At 29.9% G+C, this 21,745-nt stretch overlaps 1 protein-coding gene across 3 annotated transcripts; it reads left to right on the top strand.

The window, feature by feature from the left end:
• Positions 1-782: 782 nt before the first annotated feature.
• On the top strand, positions 783-10,131 carry LOC100162819 (6-phosphofructo-2-kinase/fructose-2,6-bisphosphatase; the record flags this gene model as incomplete). Of its 3 annotated transcripts, none has more annotated exon segments than XM_016802762.1 (9): positions 783-908; positions 1,037-1,197; positions 1,622-1,756; positions 2,031-2,288; positions 2,514-2,732; positions 2,869-3,103; positions 3,293-3,420; positions 7,585-7,632; positions 9,005-10,131. In XM_016802762.1, coding segments are annotated over 9 exon segments (1,424 nt in total), but the record flags the coding sequence as incomplete, so codon positions are not given.
• Positions 10,132-21,745: the final 11,614 nt, after the last annotated feature.

Here is a 21,745-nt window from a genome sequence, read left to right as displayed (position 1 = left end):
CCCCCCAAATCTCAAACGCTATTTGCGCCTATGTGTATATTGTATATATTGCATATAATAACGATTTTTGTTATTTTTCAATAAATATTAATCATAGAAACTTGAAATATTCCACTATTACCTACTTAAAGTTCAATTTGTATACCTTTAGATATGCAAGAATTAAAATTTAAATACAATAGGTTCCTACAGAAACCTAAAAATGTCAAAAATACATATGTACCTACCTATGCACAATATTTTTTTTACTTCAGACATTTTACAGAACATTTTATGTTCAAATTTGAACGAAATTGAGATATAACTTTATTATTTGTTAAAATTCAAAAATATTATTAATAAGGATTTCAAATATTTTACCATTACGAAGGTATTTTACTATTCATCTTAAGTACACAATTTTCAAAATGTATAATAAAAATAAAACCATAACGATAAAAAATATTTATTTTTTTTCAGAAATTTTGTTTTAAAATGACATCAAATTATATAAAAAGAATATTTTCAAAAAACTTAAAACCTTTTGAAATAATGAGTTTAGACACTTATAAATGGATAAATTTGGTATTAATATAATATAACACATGTATAATATATTGTTAGGTATATTATATAATATCTATTATACACATGTATAATAAAATTATACTCGTCTAAATTATTTATATATATGACTCTGCAAGTTAGCCGTTGACGGATCATGCTAATAAAGGAAATTGTGACCAAATTTTCGCGTATAAAATATTGAAATACGTATACTTATTTCCATTCGAATTTTCTAGGTGAACGTCTAAACTATGTTAACACGCCGCATGTTATCGCCATGGTCGGACTGCCAGCGCGAGGGAAAACTTACATTTCGAAAAAACTTTCCCGGTACCTAAACTGGATTGGTATTAACACTAAAGGTGAATATAGAGAGAAAATAACAATATTTATGTTTAGCATAGCCATATAGGTACAAGATGCATCTGGTTTTGAGTGTTAGCTAATAAGTTATAACGGTCGTATTATGAGAACTTGAAAAATATTTCAGTTTTCAACCTTGGAGAATACCGGCGTCATGCCACCACTGCGTATAAGTGCCACGAGTTCTTCCGTCCCGACAACGTTGAAGCGATGGCAATTCGAACGCAATGCGCCATCGACGCGCTGGACGATGTCTGCACGTGGCTGGACAACGGCGGCGAAGTCGCTGTAAGTACCTACATCATAAAGCATAATAACTAAACAGTGATTATTTTTTAGGCATTTTTCTTAAAAAGTATGAACGTTTTTGGATATATTTCTTCGTCTTTCACTTCAAATACTTATCACTAAGTTAGATATAACTTATTAACTAATCGTTATTAATTCGATTTTTGTACATTGGTTCATATAAACACTGTGCTTCGTGGAATATGTTAGCAAAAATGTATGGTTTTAATTTTCATAAAAAAATGAAATCGTAAAATATTGATTTTTTAAAAAATCTAATACCATGACTCAAAATTCGTTAAAAAAAAATATTTTTATAAACGTTAATACTGTTTGAGAGAATCACTATGTTTTTAAAATATATAATTTATGTACCATTGAATGAAATTGAATTATATAATAATAATATAACTCCGGTTTGTAGGTGTTTGATGCCACGAACTCGACCATTGAGCGTCGACAATTGATATTGGAAATCGTTGTGAAAAAACGAGGGTTCAAGTTATTTTTCGTCGAATCTGTGTGTGATGACCCAAAAATAATCGAACAGAATATAATGGTAAAGTTAATAGTATATTATAATACCAAATAGGATAATTGCCCTGTGTATATTATATATCATATGTTGATAGTATATAATATATTTAACGCAGTTGTGGTCTCCATCCTCTTTTGATTCGTAACCCATTTTTTTAAAGATTAGGTCATTGACCCGGTTTTCAATTGAGTTGAAAATATATATATATAATAAATGCGTGTACTATCGATTAGTTATAAATTATAATATATATAATATAGTATATACCTATCTATTATATCGATTTATTGCGTAGGAAGTGAAGATTAACAGCCCGGACTACCAGAGCATGGGTGCTGACGTGGCACTCAGGGACTTTTTACAGCGGATAGAGCATTATCAGGAACGGTATGAACCCCTGGACGAGGTAACTGAGTCTGAGTTGAGCTTCATGAAGATATTCAATACTGGAGAAAAAGTGTTGGTGCGCAAGCACGAAGGTCACATACAGGCGCGCATCGTTTACTATCTGATGAACATTCATATCATTCCGAGAACCATTTATCTTACCAGAGTGAGTGCGCCAATACACAATATACTGTGCATATTTTATCTCAAAAATATTAGTTTTTTCTCTTGTAATTTAAAAATCTGAGATACTCCATTTGAAAACTGTATTTATTTTTGTCGAATTTGCATATATTTACTGCCCTGCATTCCTACAAGGCGAAATAATAGAAATAATAGAAATTTTATTAATATATTATACATTTGATGTCAACGACTACATTTTTTGCAGCACGGCGAGAGCGAATGGAACAAGGAAGGAAAAATTGGTGGAGATTCCCAACTCTCACCCAACGGTGTCAAGTATGCCATCGCATTGGCCAACTATATAAACGAACAGAATATCAAAAACCTTCGGGTGTGGACGTCATGGCACTACAGGACCATTCAGACTGCGAGCGGTGTTCAAGCTCCACAGGAACGATGGAAATCGTTGAACGAAATTGACGCCGTAAGAAACACAATACTTATATAAATAATGAATATGATTTAGTAGTCACAATCAATGTGTGACCCATTATATGTGACGCCTATAATTCCAATAGGTGAATGTTTGAACATTTATTTTTTAAATTAAAATTTTTTAGGGTGTGTGTGACGGTAAAACGTACGCGATGATCAAACGCGAGTATCCTGAGCAGTTTGCAGCCCGTGACAAGGACAAGTTTGCGTACCGATATCCGAGAGGTGAATCGTACGAAGACCTGGTTGCTCGACTGGAACCAGTGATTATGGAGCTGGAGAGACAGGGAAACGTTTTGGTGGTCAGCCATCAGGCAGTGTTCCGGTGTCTGCTGGCATATTTCTTGGACAAAAATTCAGGTTGGTCGCTGAAATTTTATTCTTTACTTCCATTGTTGTGATATATTTTTAAATAAGTCAACAGTTGTTGTTTGTGTTCATAGATTATTCTATACTTTTAGCTATTTTTTTGCTATTAATTTCTTTATGACTAACCATATAATGTGAATAGATGACCAGTTAATAGTTTATATATTTTTTATTTTATAGAAGAGTTACCGTACTTAGAAGTTCCCTTGCACTCGTTGATAAAACTCACACCTGTGGCGTACGGTTGTAAAATGGAGCAAATCAACTTTCCCATCGAGGCTGTTAATACACATCGTCCCAAGCCTCAGGTCAGTTATTTAAACAAAAACAAAAAAAAATAGCATACAATAAGAGTTTAACATTGCATACAAGTGAAGATCAAGTGTTTTTATTTTTTTTTAATCCCAATACTAAATCTTGTTTGTTTGAAACTTTATGTTTACACTTTAATGTGTAAATTAAATCACATTTTATAATCAATGATACTTATAATAAACAAAAATGTGTCAGTATTACGGTACATTCTTGACTCTTAAAAATGTAAAAACTTCTTTGTTAAACTGTTTTAATTTCATTGTTTGTTTTTGTGTTTATACAAAATTAATGATTACTAATACAACGCACACGCGTGAAATTTTTTACAAAATGTACAGAATATTTTTGCGTTTTGAAAATGTTCTTAATATTTTGTTTGACATATATTTTTATTTAGGTATTGATGGTAATAATTCTTTTCCAGTTAAGTAACAAATTATTTGTTATGTACAGTTAGCGTGTTTATATTTAAATCAACCTTATATTGTTTCATAAATGTATGTGTCGTATACAATTTATATTCCTATACATAATAAGTACTTCTACATTTATTCGATTTCAATGACCAACTAGATCTGTTATGTTTTGTTTATAATTTGTGCATTCTAAGTTCTATCTAATACATATAAACTGAATATTGATCAAAATTCAATGTTTGCATGTCTTTTCACAAAAAAATAATCTGCACATACTATAGTAAACCATTGTATCAGTTATATAATACATGTGCACAACTACTATTTGTTTAGGTGACCTATCAGAACAAATGGATTAGATTAACACCGAATCTTAAAACTGTATAATTGTACATGTCATCAAAACTACATTGTAGAAAAGTATATTTTGTACTATGGTACCTAATACTATTTTACAAATTTTAACTAAATTTAGTTTCAAAATCACACAGTTAATCTACGTATCAATTTGGATTTTAAAAGTTACATAGGACAAAAGTTTTGTCAAAGTGATACTAGTCACTTCAAAAGACACAATGGTGTCAATCCTGAATGTTGACTAAAAATGTTGACCAGCTTTTTTACAAATTATAAATATTTCTTTCAAATGTATTTTTTCCTTTTAAAATATAGCTGGTACTTTCTCTGGCCTTTGCTATGCCTTTTTCATAAAACTGTAAAGTCTGTATAAAAACTATAATGTAAAAATAGAATATTTTCAACAATAATCAACTTCACAAAAAAAATACAAAATAATGTTTTAAACATAGAAACGGATAAATAAAGTACATATAACTTATATATACCTTGTTTAAAAAACTTTTTTATTTTGGAATAACATAGTCTGTCTGGACATTCTAAAAATACAGCTTATAAATAAACTAGTAATTAATTATTTATTGTATAAATTACAGTATTTAAATATAGTTTAAACAACTAGATAGGAATACATTTTCTAAAATGACTCCTCTGAAAATTATCCAGACCCCATAAATTGTTATAAATACTTCAATATTACATTTCTAAGAATAATAAGTACCAAACGTCTTAAATTATTTGTACATAAACATTTTGTTTTATGCAATTTGATATTATATTTAATTTAATTAAAACCGTAAAAATTACATAATATTCTTAATTATTGGGACATTTTTAATTTAATTGTAATATTGCGACAAATAAATTTAACAGTTGTAAGGTGGGCCTGAATGGGCTTATGTACTCAGATAACATCATAACACCTGATTCCTAGGTCACTAGATGTCTTGACTTGCATCTGTACTTATACATGTTGGAAGAATCTCGATTGTCCTGATTCTCAGTATTTATTTTATTTATTTTTGGACCAAAGTGTGTTATTAAAGAATTATTTAAATTCATAATTTTAATATAGGTATTTATTTTGTAATAAATGCTATAAATGGTACATGTTTATTTTTATTCACATGCTCTATAAATTATACTACCTATATAATATGATAATTTATTTAAAAATAGAAAATTGATGAAATAAAAATTTGTTTTTGACCATAACACTATCCTACTTGTTAATAAAGTAGTTTCGACTTTAATTATCGCTACAATAAGATGTGTCTGAAATGATTTTTAAAGTAATGTTCCTATATTGTCTCTCCTAAATTAAAACACTGGTGAAATAGCTAAAATCTAATATCAATCTAGGCATTTAGATACCTACATTTATTTTATTTGAAAAAAAAAATGTTTTGCATGCAAACAAAATATATTGTATTCGTTTCTCAAAGTTCAATTTGTAAAATGCTGATTAAAATGTGTTTATATTTTTGAATAATTTTTTCTAGAATTTACTTAAAAACCAAAGACACAAAGTAATTATTTGCAAAGTAAGTCTATTAATATATTTGATTTTACAAATTTTTGCTTGACATGAAAATAAGGGTCGGTATTATTATTAACAAATATATTTTGTATTTAAAATGTGACATTTTGTAATAATGTAAATAAATAAAATGATGATTAATAGTTGGCTTGATCCCTATATTGTAAGTATCAATGATTAATAATAATTTATATTGTACATATATTTTCACTGGTATCAAAAATATTTAATACCTATATCCTAAATGAATATGCCTAAACATTTGTATGTGCATTGTACAATATGAAATATGATTCATTAAAGTGTCTACAATAATTATTTTTAACATTCAACTGTTTTGATGTACCTATATTTTTACAAAATTTTATGTCATTTCTTAACTATATTTTTAATTTCATATTCTGAAGCATAATATTTTTGGAGTTTTTTGATACATAACAATTTAATTTTGATCTACTAGTTAATTTAGTTATAAGTGTTTTGAGTTTATTTAAACGGTGAACAGGTGGCACTATAGGTAGGTACTACACAAGATGTTGGTATTTTATAAAAATATAATTATCAAAAATAGATAAAAATAGATAAAAAAAATTCGTAAAAATTCTATTTTGCATTGATTCATAAAATATAAAAATAATATTTTTAAAATAATGAGTGTAGACACTTGAATGGATTACATTCTATAGAAACCAAAGTGTAACAATCAACGATAAAGTTTGTTTATGGGTCTTTAGTATTACTATTACAGATCAATTTTGGTTTAATGTGTGTATATAGGTTAGTATATGATCATAATATTATCTATTCCTAGTTTTCCTTGTTATATCAATATAAATTGGTGTACCTATATTATAAAAAAATCTTTCTTTCTCGTATTTCGAGTAATATTTCAAAAAATTTGCTCATCATTAAATTATAATATTTAAATTGCTACTAAACTGATATAATTTCTGGAACCACTGTTGAACACATTGACAATTTAATGCATTTTAGCAATTAAAAAGTGGCGGTGGGTTGATACCGATCTCGTAGGTTTCTACATACCTATATGAAGTTTTGACACAAGTTTATCATGGATGACAAAACTTAACGTGGCAGTAAAACATATATTCAAAAGCTGCTTGCCAAATTATATTCTAGTGAATGGGTGAAGCGGGCGGGGGACGTACACGTGCAGTCTTTTGAAAACCGCATAATGGTGTATGTGCCATTTGGAGGGGAAGCCATTTTTAACTGCAAGTCGCGACTATATGTGTGTTATAAAAGACACGAGTCATTGTCAATATAATATATATTATTTTCCTTATATTATTATTACTAACGTATTATTTTGTAATTGGTCAAACGTTTTGTTTTTTTTTTCATGTTTGCCCGCACGAGACTTTTTTTGTGCCCGAAAAATTTGTCACTTGATAATATAATATTATATATGTAAATTAGGAAATATTAAGGACGTTGGCTGAGACTAAACATCATCGCTATACTAAGATATATATGGGGGGGGGGGGTGATGAAAAGGGCTTATTATTCAATCCGTAGGGTATAGTTTATTAAAGTTACCATAATAATTATTATCGCGTTCACCTGAATGCATGAGGTATGCGATGTCGACTCTTGACCTTAATTTTTTTAACTCAATTTTTCGTCTGAAAATTTGTCTATTTAGATGTATATTGAAAAAAATTAAAATAAAATTGTACAATTATGCAATAAAATATGTACGTTAGTATTCACTATAATAAACTGATCGCTGAACTTAGGATAGTAGTTTAATTTTGACAGTGCATCACACTACCTACTCATATGAAATCATATGATATATTTTTTGTGTTTTGTTTTTAAAGGATGTGCCTACGGTCATCGATAACACGGGCACCAGATCTACTAATACGGTGTGTGTTCTTGATAATAATAAAGTTATAACTAGAGTTCGGGTTTTTATGTTTTTTGCACAACTTCATTAAGGTACCTATGAAATTTGGTGGAATTAAAAATCAAAATGATACATAGGTACCTTTTTTTTCCATATTTAGTTTCCCTGGTGTATCTTGAAATATTTTGTTAATTATGAGAAAAATGTACTAACTAATAGTAACTTTCAATTATATTATTATTAATTTATGTTTTAAGGTACCTATCTTTATAATTTTTTTTTAAATTATCCACCAATTATATTTTTTTTCGATTCTGGGCAAAACTATTGTATTGATTGTATATATAATGATAATATTATGTTTTTTTGTATCTGGAGATATTTTTCTACTTGAAAAAATTGATTGGCTTCTAGGGATGTTTCTGATAGTAAATTTGATCTAGTTTGTACTTAAGTGGGTCAAAAGTAGGAAATATCTCAGTATTTTATATTATAATTGGAGAAAAAATACACAAACATTTATTATTAACTATTATAATAACTATTAAGTAACCATGCAGGACTTAAGACCGCTTTCGTTCAGAATCGTATTTCGTTTACATTAAAATTCTACAAACCCATTATACAGTGACACTCTTTAACAATAGTGTTCTCCACACTTGAGCATATTATACTGTAGAATTGTTAGATAATTAGGTACCTACTTGACGGGTTTTTAATTGTGATATCGATTTTGATTTTGATTTTGATTGACAATTGTTTTTAGTTGGTCTCATTAATTGTATATCCAATAATTATTTACACACTCAGTTTAACTATCAAGTGACGTGCTATTTTTAATTTAATTTAATTTAATTTATTAAAGCAAATGTTTTTTACGTTAGATGATTATTTTTGATTTCTTGAATATTTATCTCATTTTTAAAGTTGAATATTTCATATTTGTAGGTTTTATTTACAGTTTGTAAGCATCATATTTTGAAATATAATAATATTTTTAACATAAAAACCGGACCCTGGTTATAAAGTTGTGGCATGTGCGGACTTTTGTTTTTATAACACCTTCATTTCATCGTATAATATTAATATTTGGCTTAATGTAAATAATACGCACTTAGGTACATAAAATAATATAATGCTATATATACTTTGTTAATTTTTTTTAATTTTGTAGTACCATCATATATTTAAACTATTATTATTATTATTTTTAATGCACTACATGCAAGCTGCATTTCATCAGCATGTATATACATTTGCAAATTTCTCCAATTTATTGGCATACGAAATTTGCTGATATTATGCAGTGGTACGCAAAAATAATGATATCAAATCGATCGGCGGGACAATATTACTTTAAATTCACTAACGTCGTACGTCTTATCTTCTAGGAACCGGGATTTCTGGAGGACCGATTCAGGGATGATGTGAAAGACGACATCGGAGCTGGTGACAGTACGAATGGGAAAAAGACAAACAACGGAGATGCCACACTGCCCACTTAACTTACAATTCACCACCATACGACCACGACCACGACTATAATATTACCATACTATTACTATACCGGGGATACCGCACCACCCTCTCCGTATGTGCGTACGCCGCTAGAAACGACTGCGTTTCTGCAGTGGAGGTCGTGATGAAGAAGGCATCGCCCACGCACTAAAAATAAAAAATAAATTACCCATTATTATTATTTATTGTTTCCGTATTGGGGAAGGGAAAGAATGGTGAATTTCGATTTTTTTTTATATTTAATTTAATATTTAAGAAATATATATATTTGTGTGTGCGTGTGCGTGTGTGTGTGTGTGTGTGTGTGTATGTGTGTAATGGATGATATCAAGTGTAATATAAGTTATAACACGCGACAGCGACAAACTATCCGAATTCGACTAATATACCCGTGTATATATTTTATTTTATTAATATAATATGTATATACATGTACATTGTATATACATATACAATTTTTTTTCAATTTTAAAACGCTATTTAATGTTTAGATGATATTGTGAATACAGTTTTACTTTATTACAGTCAGATTTACATTATATAATAATATAAGTAAGTAACATATATGTCGTAATAACCACACATTATACCTACCATTAAAATATTTATCGGTATTTACCTTACTAAGTTTACTTAATTGTTTGTTTTTTTTTTCGTAAACTTTTTACTTTTAGTATTTTTTCTAATTTCATAGTTACGAAACATAATTTACTATTATGATAAGAAAATTGTTTGTTATATCGTATAAGCTTATCTTATAAATGGAGAAAATTACAAAATTTTTTCAAAATCATTCTTCAAATAAATATAATATACCGTCTATAGCAAATATATTATTGCTTTAATCCAAATTTATTGTGATATTTACGGAAAGTAACTGCATTTTTCATCTTTTGTTTTTGTATACCCATATGTTCTGCAGACTAAAAAATGTTTATTTTATGATTTAAATCTATTTGACGTTGTAATAAATTACGTTGTAATGCCTATGATAATTTTACACGCATGTACCTATATACATAATTATAAGGATAAACACAGCGATAGCTATAAGGTTTTAAAACAACTTAAAATGTATTTATGAACACGTCATCTCGAAAGTTTTAAGAGTATTTTAAATTCCGATTACATCTTGAACTTCTATTTTTTTCGTTGAATACTCGTTTCACGTGGAGAGCGCTTATTCATGCTTGGACGTGATTGCCGCCACTCGGCGTTACACAATGCTTTCGAATCGCGTACTCGTAAAATATTTCGAACGAATCGTGTACCTGGGAAACCAGCAGTTTCCCATAAACGATACATACAACATACCTACCTATAATTTAAATATAACTGTCTAACTACTAAAAAATATGTGTAAATCTCATTCTGAATTGTAAAAACTCCTCCAAACACCAATGGCGTGTACAGTGCACCTACAATAATAAATATTATTGTATACACAACGACTACACTATAATAACCAAATCCCTCGTCGGCACCCGCCATCTTAGTTATATACCTATTGCGTCGTCGGTTCGTCCGCCGCTTTTTAATGGATTCGGCGAACGGTCAGCGCACCATAGGACGTCATTCGTTTATATTTGCAGAGGCAGTTAAACGTAAATAATTCTACCAAGTTTTAGTTGCCACTGCCGCTGGTAATTGGTATAATATACTTACTTTGCGGATTTATATTATTATTGTTGGATGTGCTTGTTTTTCGTTTTCTATTTACGACGCACTTGTATTATATTGTTTTGTAATCTGTTGCGTGAAAGACTGTTCGCGCCCACCTTGAGAAACTCAGAATGGATAATCAAAAATTCAAGTGTACCTATCAATCCGTAGAGCAAAACAAAAATACATTTTACGATTGCGCTGTTGGTGTAGTTTATTTTTCGATTCGTATTTCGAACTCGTATTCTTGTTTTTGACGCTTGAGCAGTATACAGACGTTTAAATAGTGATCGTCTGATCAGTATACCGGACCCGACATTGTAAGAATTGAAGAATGGATGTGTGGAACCGAAATCGCGGTCGAATTTATCTAATAAAATTTATAAATGTAATATTATTTAATAATATTACATTTATATAGATGATCATAAATTAATATCATATTATAATATAATATTTTTATGATTGTAAAATTATAATGCAAAGGCGTTGCACACGACTACCAAAGATACATTACCGTCGTCGGTTTATCTTTACGACTAAGGTAAGTATTACAATATTATCATAGTTTTCTAAGGGATTGTAATTTGATATTATTGGTTAATTTTATCCAAAATATACCCATTAAATGCCATAACTTGGGGGGGGGAGGTCTAGAGTAACATAATCCCTCCTGAATTTTTTTAAAGTAGAACAAGAACTTTTATACTTTGAGCGTAAAAATGATAAGTACGCAGCATCCAAATTAAAAAATGTTGCACCTCCCCATCCCAAACTTGATAGATTCAACATATTTTGTCATTTTGTGGAATAATATATTATAGTATCTATTAGTACAACCTTCCTAAGTAATCAATACAATTAATGTCTTATTAGTATACAGGGGTATTCAGGCACACCCGGAAGAGGGGGCAGGTGGTGTTTTTTTTTTAAATTCTTTCTTAAAATTTATGTTTATGATTCTAGTAAATACCTATTATAAGAAACCGTCATCTTTCGCACTATAGTACTTGGTACAATCACGAAAGAATGGTAATACCACGCGTCTATTAATGCATTTATTTTGGTCATTAATAATATTATTTTTAATTTTGTTAAGAGGCCTCGCTATGGCTATTATTTAAGGGGCAACATTTAGGCAATTTTTAATCAATTACGGTTCACAATAATATAAGATTTAATTTTTACAAAAGTTCCGTACGATCTATCATCTATAGACAATTCTCTGTCGAGTTCAAATTTTTTTCAGAATAAAAATCGGACAATGTAGACTAACTTTAATTTTGTCAAAACTTAAGATTTTGAGATTTACAGTAGTTGCGAGGCCCCTTAACTGTGATACATTATTATGGGCATATTCGATAAACTCGTTATAATAATATTATATTGGTGTATACATACTGTATAAAAATAAAATATTATGTTAGTATAATTAATTATAATTATTATAGTACACTTGTAAAACTCACCAATATTATAATATTAAAAATGAAACTAATTTATCAATAAAATGTATTGCTTATTCATCAAATGGTATATTTTTCCAAATAATTAATTATTTTATATTAGGTACAATTAATAACCAATTTATATTAATCATTATGTAGGTAAGTACAGTGGCGCAAATAGGAAAAATGTTTAGGGGGGCTCAAGCCCCAACACATTTTTTTTTATTATAATTTATAATGTACCTACATATTTTTAAGAATGGTATACTATTATTTTTGAGGGGTCTTTGAGTGATTTTACGCCACTTATTTGCGCCACTGGGTAAGTATCTAATTAATTACGTAATCAATATAAATAATGAATCCTTATAATTTAAAAAAGTCATCATAAAGGTGTCATTAGATTAGGGTCTAGTGGCATGTGAGTGCGTAGTTCCCCCCGGCTTATTTTGACACTAAAAATATTTTGCACCTAGTGAACTACTTATCTGTGGCCTGTGGGCGTTCCTGAGGGTATTACCAATATAATTATTATTAGCTGTATATATATATTATATAGGTGTCTATTAATTCCTCGATTATAATCTATATAATAAATTATAGATACTTTATGTGTAAAAATAAAAAAATAAGAACATTTTAAAATCTGTAATGATATAATTATATAGACGAATAATTTTTTTACGAAATTCTACTCAAATCTAAATTAAATATAAGACTTTGCTCTACGTACATGTGCATTATTGTATTTTATAACATTATGTCGGTGGGCTCCCTCCACCAACTCTCATAAAATATATCATTGGCATATATTCAAAAATGTTTAAGCCTCTAAATTGACGAATGACGATATAGTTGTAGTCGGTTGTGGACAGTATTACTAACCCTACATCACTGAAAAAAATTGCTGATCGGAGGGGCATAAATGTTTCAACTGTAGATACCGTACACTAATATAACTAATCGTTGTAACAACGTTTGTTGATATTTATTTTCACTCTTCATATTATCCAAATAATGAACTAAACTTTTAGTGAATATAACACTTCAAAAACATTAAGCTAAATAACATAGATTTTCAAAATTACAATTCTAATGTGTTTTTCAATACCTTCAAATAATGTTTCATTTAAATTAATTCAACTGACAATTGCACTTAACTTAAATGTTGATACTTAAAATCTTAGTAGGTATGGCCAAACTGCAAATTTAAAACAACTATCCCATTTATATGTCACTATGTGTGATAGCGCGCAAGTAATTTGACCATATTTAGAACGGACTGGTTCTCAGTATAAAATAATAATAAATTATAAAGTGTGAAACTTTCTTTTAATTAATATTTCAACTCAAAGATTTGGTCCCAAAAACAAATTTAGAATAAATAATTACTTGCACGCCTATAATAATATGCATATATTGTAAACTAAGTACAAAGTACTCATCTAAGTATAATAGTTATATAATATAGGTTGAGTATTTGAGTATTTAATCAAACATTTGGAAATTAAAATGTTCTAAAAAACTGTGGTCATTCAGTTATTCTTGTTGCGTACAGTTATATTTTCTACTTTTCTGGTTATAGTTACCTATACTTTTAGTTATATACTTAAAAGTAACACGTTCGATTAGGTACGTTAAATGCGTACTTGTTCGTATATATAATATTATAAAGCATGTAATTGCATAATATAATATGTAGGTACCTACTACCAATACAATTTAACAGAAAATTTGTATTCGGTATAAAGTGTTCATAATAATCATGATATTGAGAGGAGTTTTTGGTTTTTAAGTGTTAAGAGTTAAGACAATGTGTTTGCTATTTGATATCAAAGGATCAATGACGTTGACTGGTAAGACAATAGGCGTTCATATAATAAATCACGGTTTGCTAGGTAACGAGGTCGAGTGTATTTTATATTTTTATCTTATGCCTAATCCTATAATAATAATATGTACCTAAATTATATTTTAGAAACATCTCACTGCAGTCTACAATATAATCATAAGAGGAGATTTTTGTATTGGGGGTGGATGGTTATTTGAAGTAGAATAATCCCCTGGCCCGCGGGCAAATATAAATATAGCTATGCGGCTATGCTGTTTTTCAACTTTGTGCGTTATATACTTATTAAAATAAATATTGTACTGCATTTTTTGACAATATTCAATCAAAAATATTAAAATGTTATTTTTTAAATATTTTCCACTTCAAATATTTAATAATAGGTCTCAAAAATAATAATTTTACTCTAAACTTAAAACTACCTACATTTGTATATTGATATTCGAAACATTTTGGTATGTGATTGACATAAAATGTAGTAGGTAACCTATTTAAATCTATAATTATATTGGGAAGCGTGATTACCTGACTGGTCAAAAGCCCGACACTAAAATCCTAAAAAATCAAAATCACGACGGTTTACAACGCCAAAGGTTCAAAATCTCAAAGTTTTGAACTCATAATATTATCTAAAACGCTAAATTATTTAGTATTTACCCTGAGTGAATTATTGAACATTTTAAATGAACAAACGTATTTTGGTGTTTTAACTGTATTTAGTGCTGTAATGGTGTAGTATACTTTTATAATTTACGGATCCGTGACAATTTAGGGCAGTAATTTTAGCACGCGACAATTCAGCGATGACATTTCAGCGCAAGACAAGTCAGCGCATATTATACGACATTTATGCACAAGAAGATCAGCGCATCATGTTTAATAAAATATACTAAATTAATTAAGCATATTATAATATATATATATATATATTTAAGTAATTAATTTTTACGTATTCTGAATACTTGTATTTGCATAATTATTTATTAAAAAAATAGTTTTTTCAGAACCAGAAAAATTATTAAAAATAATATATTAAAATATAGTTTAAAATAAAATATTTACAAATGAATACCTAATTAACTTTTTGTATTCTGAATAATTATTATTGAAAAGTATTTTTTAAGAGACTATGGTTAGGTTCAATATTTATTTAATATCAAAACTGATATGCACTTACTACCTGATGAACGCACCTACCCGCCCTGGACAATTTTGATTTTCCTCTTTGACTAATTATATATTGTAAAGATTAAGGACATTCGGAAATTAGGATTTCTACACAATAATATAGTTATACAGGACACGTGTATAGTGTGTACTAACTACTAACCACAATTGTTATTGCACTAAATCATTTTAATGTATAGTCTAGTTACCTATATCAGATTATCTAGGTATTATCTGTTGCACTGAAATCACAGAAATTCTTTCGATTAGATATAAATATATTTTTAAATGAAATAAATTTTGTGTGCACTAAATTTTCGTGCACTTAAATTACCGCGTTAACTTAACGTACGCTGAAATTACCACGCGCAATTGTCGGTAGTCGGTACACTATAATTTACGAAAATGAGTATAGGCACCTATCTAATAATATGTGTCAAATAATCACATCTTAAAAAGGAAATACCAAATATATATTAAGTATAAGTACACAAAGGTATATAACTCAAAAACTACTCGTTCGAGTCTTTCGACTTCGAATTTTGATTTAGATATGTACCTACATCAAAATTCTCGAAAAAATATCGTTTAAGGAATATAATAATATAACATTAATATACTATAATGTAAAATTTTTTGGTGATAGGTATATAGTTCAGATATAGTTATCTATATATATATAGTTCGGAATTTTATATGTCAGGATTGGACCCAGACCCAAATATATTGAACTACTTTAAATTGGTGAATATTATGTCAATATTTTGAGTATATTGGATATTTGGATGTAGGTATAAGTATTTATGTAATTATATCACTTTATTTTAAATAGATGTACCTACTTATAATATATCGTTGTTCGCGGGGTTTTAATGATTAGGGTTTATGGATCGATCATATTATTATTTCAAAAAACCAAACTAAAAGATATATATTAATTGTTTATGATAATTTAAAAATTGTTAAGCACTTGTTATTGGAATAACATCAAAATCATCTTTATTATTTTAGGAATAAGTAATAACTATGACGGGCTCCACCGATATCGCCGCTGACCTCATCATTCGTGCTGACGTCCACCGCTGGAGTCCGTCGATGTCACTCGCAACAGGTGGTCGATCGCGGTGTCGGCGGTCCTATAATACACTTGCGATGCTTCGTCTAGATTTGGTAAATGGTGCCTAACGTGAACGTGAAGTGCGCGCGATCCTAGCTGTACTTGTCATCGAACATCCCTGCAGATTTGTTGCACCTCGTCAAGGGCCTCGGCTTCGTATGGCACTATTACGGAACGCGGACATGTTGGACGTACGTTAAACTTCGGGTCCGATGACCGGATGCGCCAACGGGTTCTCGTAATACACTCAGGGCCGTTCTTACAATGTCTGGTTAAAGTTAACCGACACTTAACCGGCCAAATTCTGCCGGTAAAAAAATCTGTTATCAGTCGGTTAGCGTTAATCGACACTTTACCGGATATTGTAAGAACGGCCCTCAGTCATACCCATCTGCCGGTCACTTAACTGTTTGGGACGCAACATCAGCGCCCTCGTCCTGCACGACCTGCAGCGACGGGTATACTGCAGTGTTGTAATATATTCCTAAATTCCTGATCCACGATCGCCCGTCCGAGTTTTTACGGAGCTGTTCGCGAGAGTGAACTCGCCTGACAAGTCCGCATATATACTACGTGTGTTAACGAACAACAGGTTTATACACTCTGCTGGTCGTCTGCAGAACCTTACTGGTTCATCATATAGTTAAGGACCTGTAGCTGCATGTGGGGAAAAGGAAAAATGTTTTTAACGAGTGATCGGATCGTCTAGGAGTAACGTTAGCCAGAATACCACGCGGTCTAGGTCATCGACGCTGTACACCATCAGCAGCATGGAGTTCGCCGCTGGAAAACCGTATCTGGGCCACCTGCAAGCTGCGCAATAAATGTTGGGTCAACCGGAGCAACGTTTTGGTCGTTCCACACAGACTGCCTCGTGATCTTATTGTATACGGCCATACGGGCAGTCAATGTCGTTGTCCAGCTCTTCGGCCAGCCGGGTCCGTTGCGCGTATTGTGATGTGGACAGGAAACAGCCACACTCGTGATACTCGATCTTGGTTGCTTTTATCCTCGAATTTGAGTGAGTATTGGAGCTCGGCAGATGAGGTGGCCAACGTCGCGGCCTACTAATCGTAGATCACCGATTTCCCGCCCCCCCCCCCCCCCCCCGCCCACGTGCACCGTGGCCTTGCAGTATATACGGGATTTCAGTGGACGATGTGGCCATTTCGCGTTGCCAGTCCACATCAGACATCAGCAGTAAGATGCCAACGACGGCACGTTCGATCTTCATTACCACACACTATAATAAATAGTTGTTCCTTGTTAGCGCTATCACTAACCAGCCACTATAGTCTATCCTGAAGCTGGCCACTACCGGCGCGGTACCGTTGGCGAGTGGCGACCATCACGAAGAAATATTATTAAAATTGTTATTATTTTGTTATATAACAATTTTATCAATATCTACTTGAAACACCAAACTCAAATTGCTTTTCAAACATTTATACGTTCGTTGATTTATATTACCTAAACTATAGTATATATAATAGTATACCTACCTGTTACAGTGATGCAACTAGTGCTAAAATGTCGGGGGGTTCTGTACTACTGTGGCCCCCACCTGATATTAAATGAAAAGCAACCCGTGGGGTTACCCAAACCTCTATATAATATATTCACTTAAAAAGTTAAAAATATAAAAAATGTACAAAAAACAAATATCTATTTACTCAAGTTTCATTTTCCACAGCAATAATATATTCAGTTTGTATAATACAGTGCAATGCATATACTGTACAATGATGTATTATAAACGTACCAATTATAGTGTATAGTGTATACCATAAATATAAATATCATACATGTACAATTACATAGAACTAACTACCTTTGCTATAAATGCTTCTTTAATTTAATCCAAGAGATTAGCTACCTAATGATACCCAAATGTATCTATTTAATTTTAACTTTAATGTGTCTTTTTGTAATTATATTATTAGATATTTTAAGAAATTTGTGTTTTTATTACCCATATATTCATTAACTGTGCTATTATTTTCAACTGTTATTCGATTCTACAGCTTTCTTAAATTCGCCTTATTATTACTGCACGTATGTTTATAACTTGTATTGGGCTTTAGCCCGTTCTAGTTAAATATAAATAAATCATGGATCTTTTATCTTTATTTGTACACAAAGTAAATAACTCAAAAACGACTTGTTTGGATTTTGATTATAAATTATGATACGTCATACAGTCAGTTTTTAGAAAAATGATCTGCTAAATATTTTACAATAGAAAAGGGGTGTTATTATTTTAAAAAAGAAGTTTGTATCTGCATAGAACACTCTTTAAGTAGTACATAAATTTTATTATCAAAAGTTTGAAAATAAGGTCTAAAAACAAATTTAAAAATTCCAAAAATCAGATTTTGAATAATTGCATTATTTATTAAAAAAGGTGTGAGCATTCTTGGCGGAATCATCTGTATACAGTGGCGAATAAGGTGTGGGTCTAGTGGGCTACAGCCCCCCCCCCTCACCGAAATTAAAGTATTTTTAAATAGAACAACAATATATTTTATTAAGTACTATTATAAGTTATAATATTTCATAGCCTGTTGAAAAATAACAAATACGAATATATTTATAGACAATTTCAAATATATAGGTAGTAGTTAGTAGCCTCTAAGTAATAGATCATTTGCTAGTTTCTATCCACTATAGCCCACCCCAAAAATTATTTCTATATACGCCACTGTGTATTTAACTTTAATTAAAACTAAAATTAAGCTTTAGAGAGCCATATCCCGTACCTATTTAATAAAGTAGTAAATAAATGTATTTGTGTTTCAACTGACAAAATGTTTAAACAAAAAAGGACTAGGCACACTTACTTAAAGAAATACATTAAAACATTTGTTATTATTTAATAAGTATTTAAAAAAAATTAAGTTGATTTTGTAGTTGGTAAAACTGTGTGCTTAAAAATGTTAAAACTATAGTTTAATATACTATTTATATATGAAATAATTTGCCATTAAATTTCTTTTTATATTTTTTTAAAATTCCTATCTTTTTGATAATTTTATCGATCCATATAATCATCAAAGAATAACACGTAAATTGACGTAAAATATTCACTCTGTCGAGCAACGTGTAGCCATGTAGGTATAAGTATTAAACAAACATTATGATACACAACTGTATATGGTAACAATCCTATAATTCCTAAAATAATAAAACCAATGTGATTACGTGGATAACAACATAGTGTAATATTAATTCACTATATTATACGGATCAATTGACGTAGATACGTTAAGTGGGGCTACCCACCGTGACCAATTTAACTAAAAATTATGTAATGATTTATCAAAATAGTTTTTAGAATTTTCAAATCATTTGCCAATTTGAAATAAGATTTTCATAGCCAGATTTACGCCCCCCCCCTCACATTCAAGTTAATCAAGCTCCCAAAAGTCCACTTATGTCCAGGCTAAATGTATCTTAAAATCACTAACGAGTTAAAAAAATGCAATGATTTTGGTTTTGCTGTATTGCTTTAACGGTTTGCTGATTTTTACCGATAAATATGTGTATAAAGTATCACGTATCTACATAAAAATCAACAATTGTAATTACCAAGTATATCAATATTTATGACTAGACAATAATTGCGTGATATAAAACATTTGTTCAAAATCAACCCCACCGACAAATAAAATAACATTTAACAAAATGTTTGTGGAAAATAATCAATTGAAAATAAAAGCTCTATGATACACATTGTATTTAGGTATAATGTATATACATTTATTATACATTTATTCAAGAACACATGTTGTATTGTTGCCATATTGATATCCCTGTGCTATGGATTAATTACTTTTGTAATTAAATTATGTCAAGGATTTCAAGATTTGTTATTTTTTCTTTCTTTAAATAGAAAACAATAGGATCGGTGTGACTGCTGGACAATATACTCGCGCAGCACCTGCTATCAGGCTAATATTTCAAATCGAACACGGAAAGACAATCGAAATCGGCTTTTGGGGTCACTGAACGTGATGTAATCCAACTTCGGGGTTGACGTATTTATATTATTATCATGATTAAAAACAATAATTACTACACGACCGGAAATTTACATATTGGGCGTAACAATATTACTGTATTGTATTATACATATAGGCCAACTGCAGCAGATACGTACTATAGTAATTAGTAACACTCCGAGTAAAGTATTGTAATTAGTGATATCTTGAAGCAATATCCGTTGTTTTTAAGAAAAGGCATACAATTATATAATATATAATATATAGTAAAAAATGTATAGTTAGTTACCACTCATAAAATAACAAAATTTTTAATTTGAGGCTTATTTTTACTATTTAGTAGAGCTGAACCTGGAATGCGTTGTATCAATGTACCTACCTATCCACCTATATGGCGTTTTATCGCACGGAAAAAAATGTTTGGTTTATCCAACTTCAATTTTAGGTACATTATCAGTAAATTATAGTTCCCTATAGCATTACAATCATTTTTAGTTTCAGATACTATATTGTTTTCGGTGTACATATTATACCCATAATATGTTTAGTTAGAAGTTATTGTTCTTATGATTAATTGACCAAACGAATACGAATATCTAATAATATTATAATAATATGTAAAATATACATAGGTACCTAATATAATATATTATATATTATTTAATCGTTATTACTTATTTTAATGCCAATATGTTTTTGTTTTATATAGCCATATAGGTGACCGAAATATTATAAGGTCTTTAAAAAATTGACATTAATTGTATTTACAGGAATTATACATATTATTGTTAAAGTTATTGGCTATACGACATGGTCCTCAGACGACCTCAGTCCTCACAACACAACAATTTTAACTATACCCACTTAAAAATAGATTATCTTGTGCACGCATTTATCTTTCGCTTTCCTGACTAACCTTTAAGTAATATAGGGATCATGGCTTTAAATGTACTTTCCAATAAGACTTCTTAGTTTGTGATTTTGTAAATAATCGTGGTATTCCTTAGTTAAAATGTTGTAATATTAAATAATAACTGGCCTGTTAAATATTTATAGTATTCTTATACTCGGTATAGACGCTATAGTACCTATACTGAGTATAAGGTTCATGTGTAAAACAAACAAAAAATAATGCGATAGCAAATTTAAGTTTTTTTTTATTTCAATAACAAAGCGTTGATTAAATAACGTTTGTTTTTTATTAATAAATATTTAAAAGTCATTCGCAAATGACTTGTCCGTGTAATATTATACTCACACAATTTGAAAAAAAAACTTTTTACCGAAGGGCATTTCAGTCATTTGAGTCTAAAATAAATATCCTTGTGCTATAGTACGCTATTTAATTACACTCTTGGGTGAAACATTTT

Source organism: Acyrthosiphon pisum, chromosome A3, assembly GCF_005508785.2.
Source record: "Acyrthosiphon pisum isolate AL4f chromosome A3, pea_aphid_22Mar2018_4r6ur, whole genome shotgun sequence".
In the NCBI taxonomy this organism is placed as follows: Eukaryota; Metazoa; Arthropoda; class Insecta; order Hemiptera; family Aphididae; genus Acyrthosiphon; species Acyrthosiphon pisum.
This window is presented reverse-complemented; position numbering and strand designations above follow the sequence as displayed.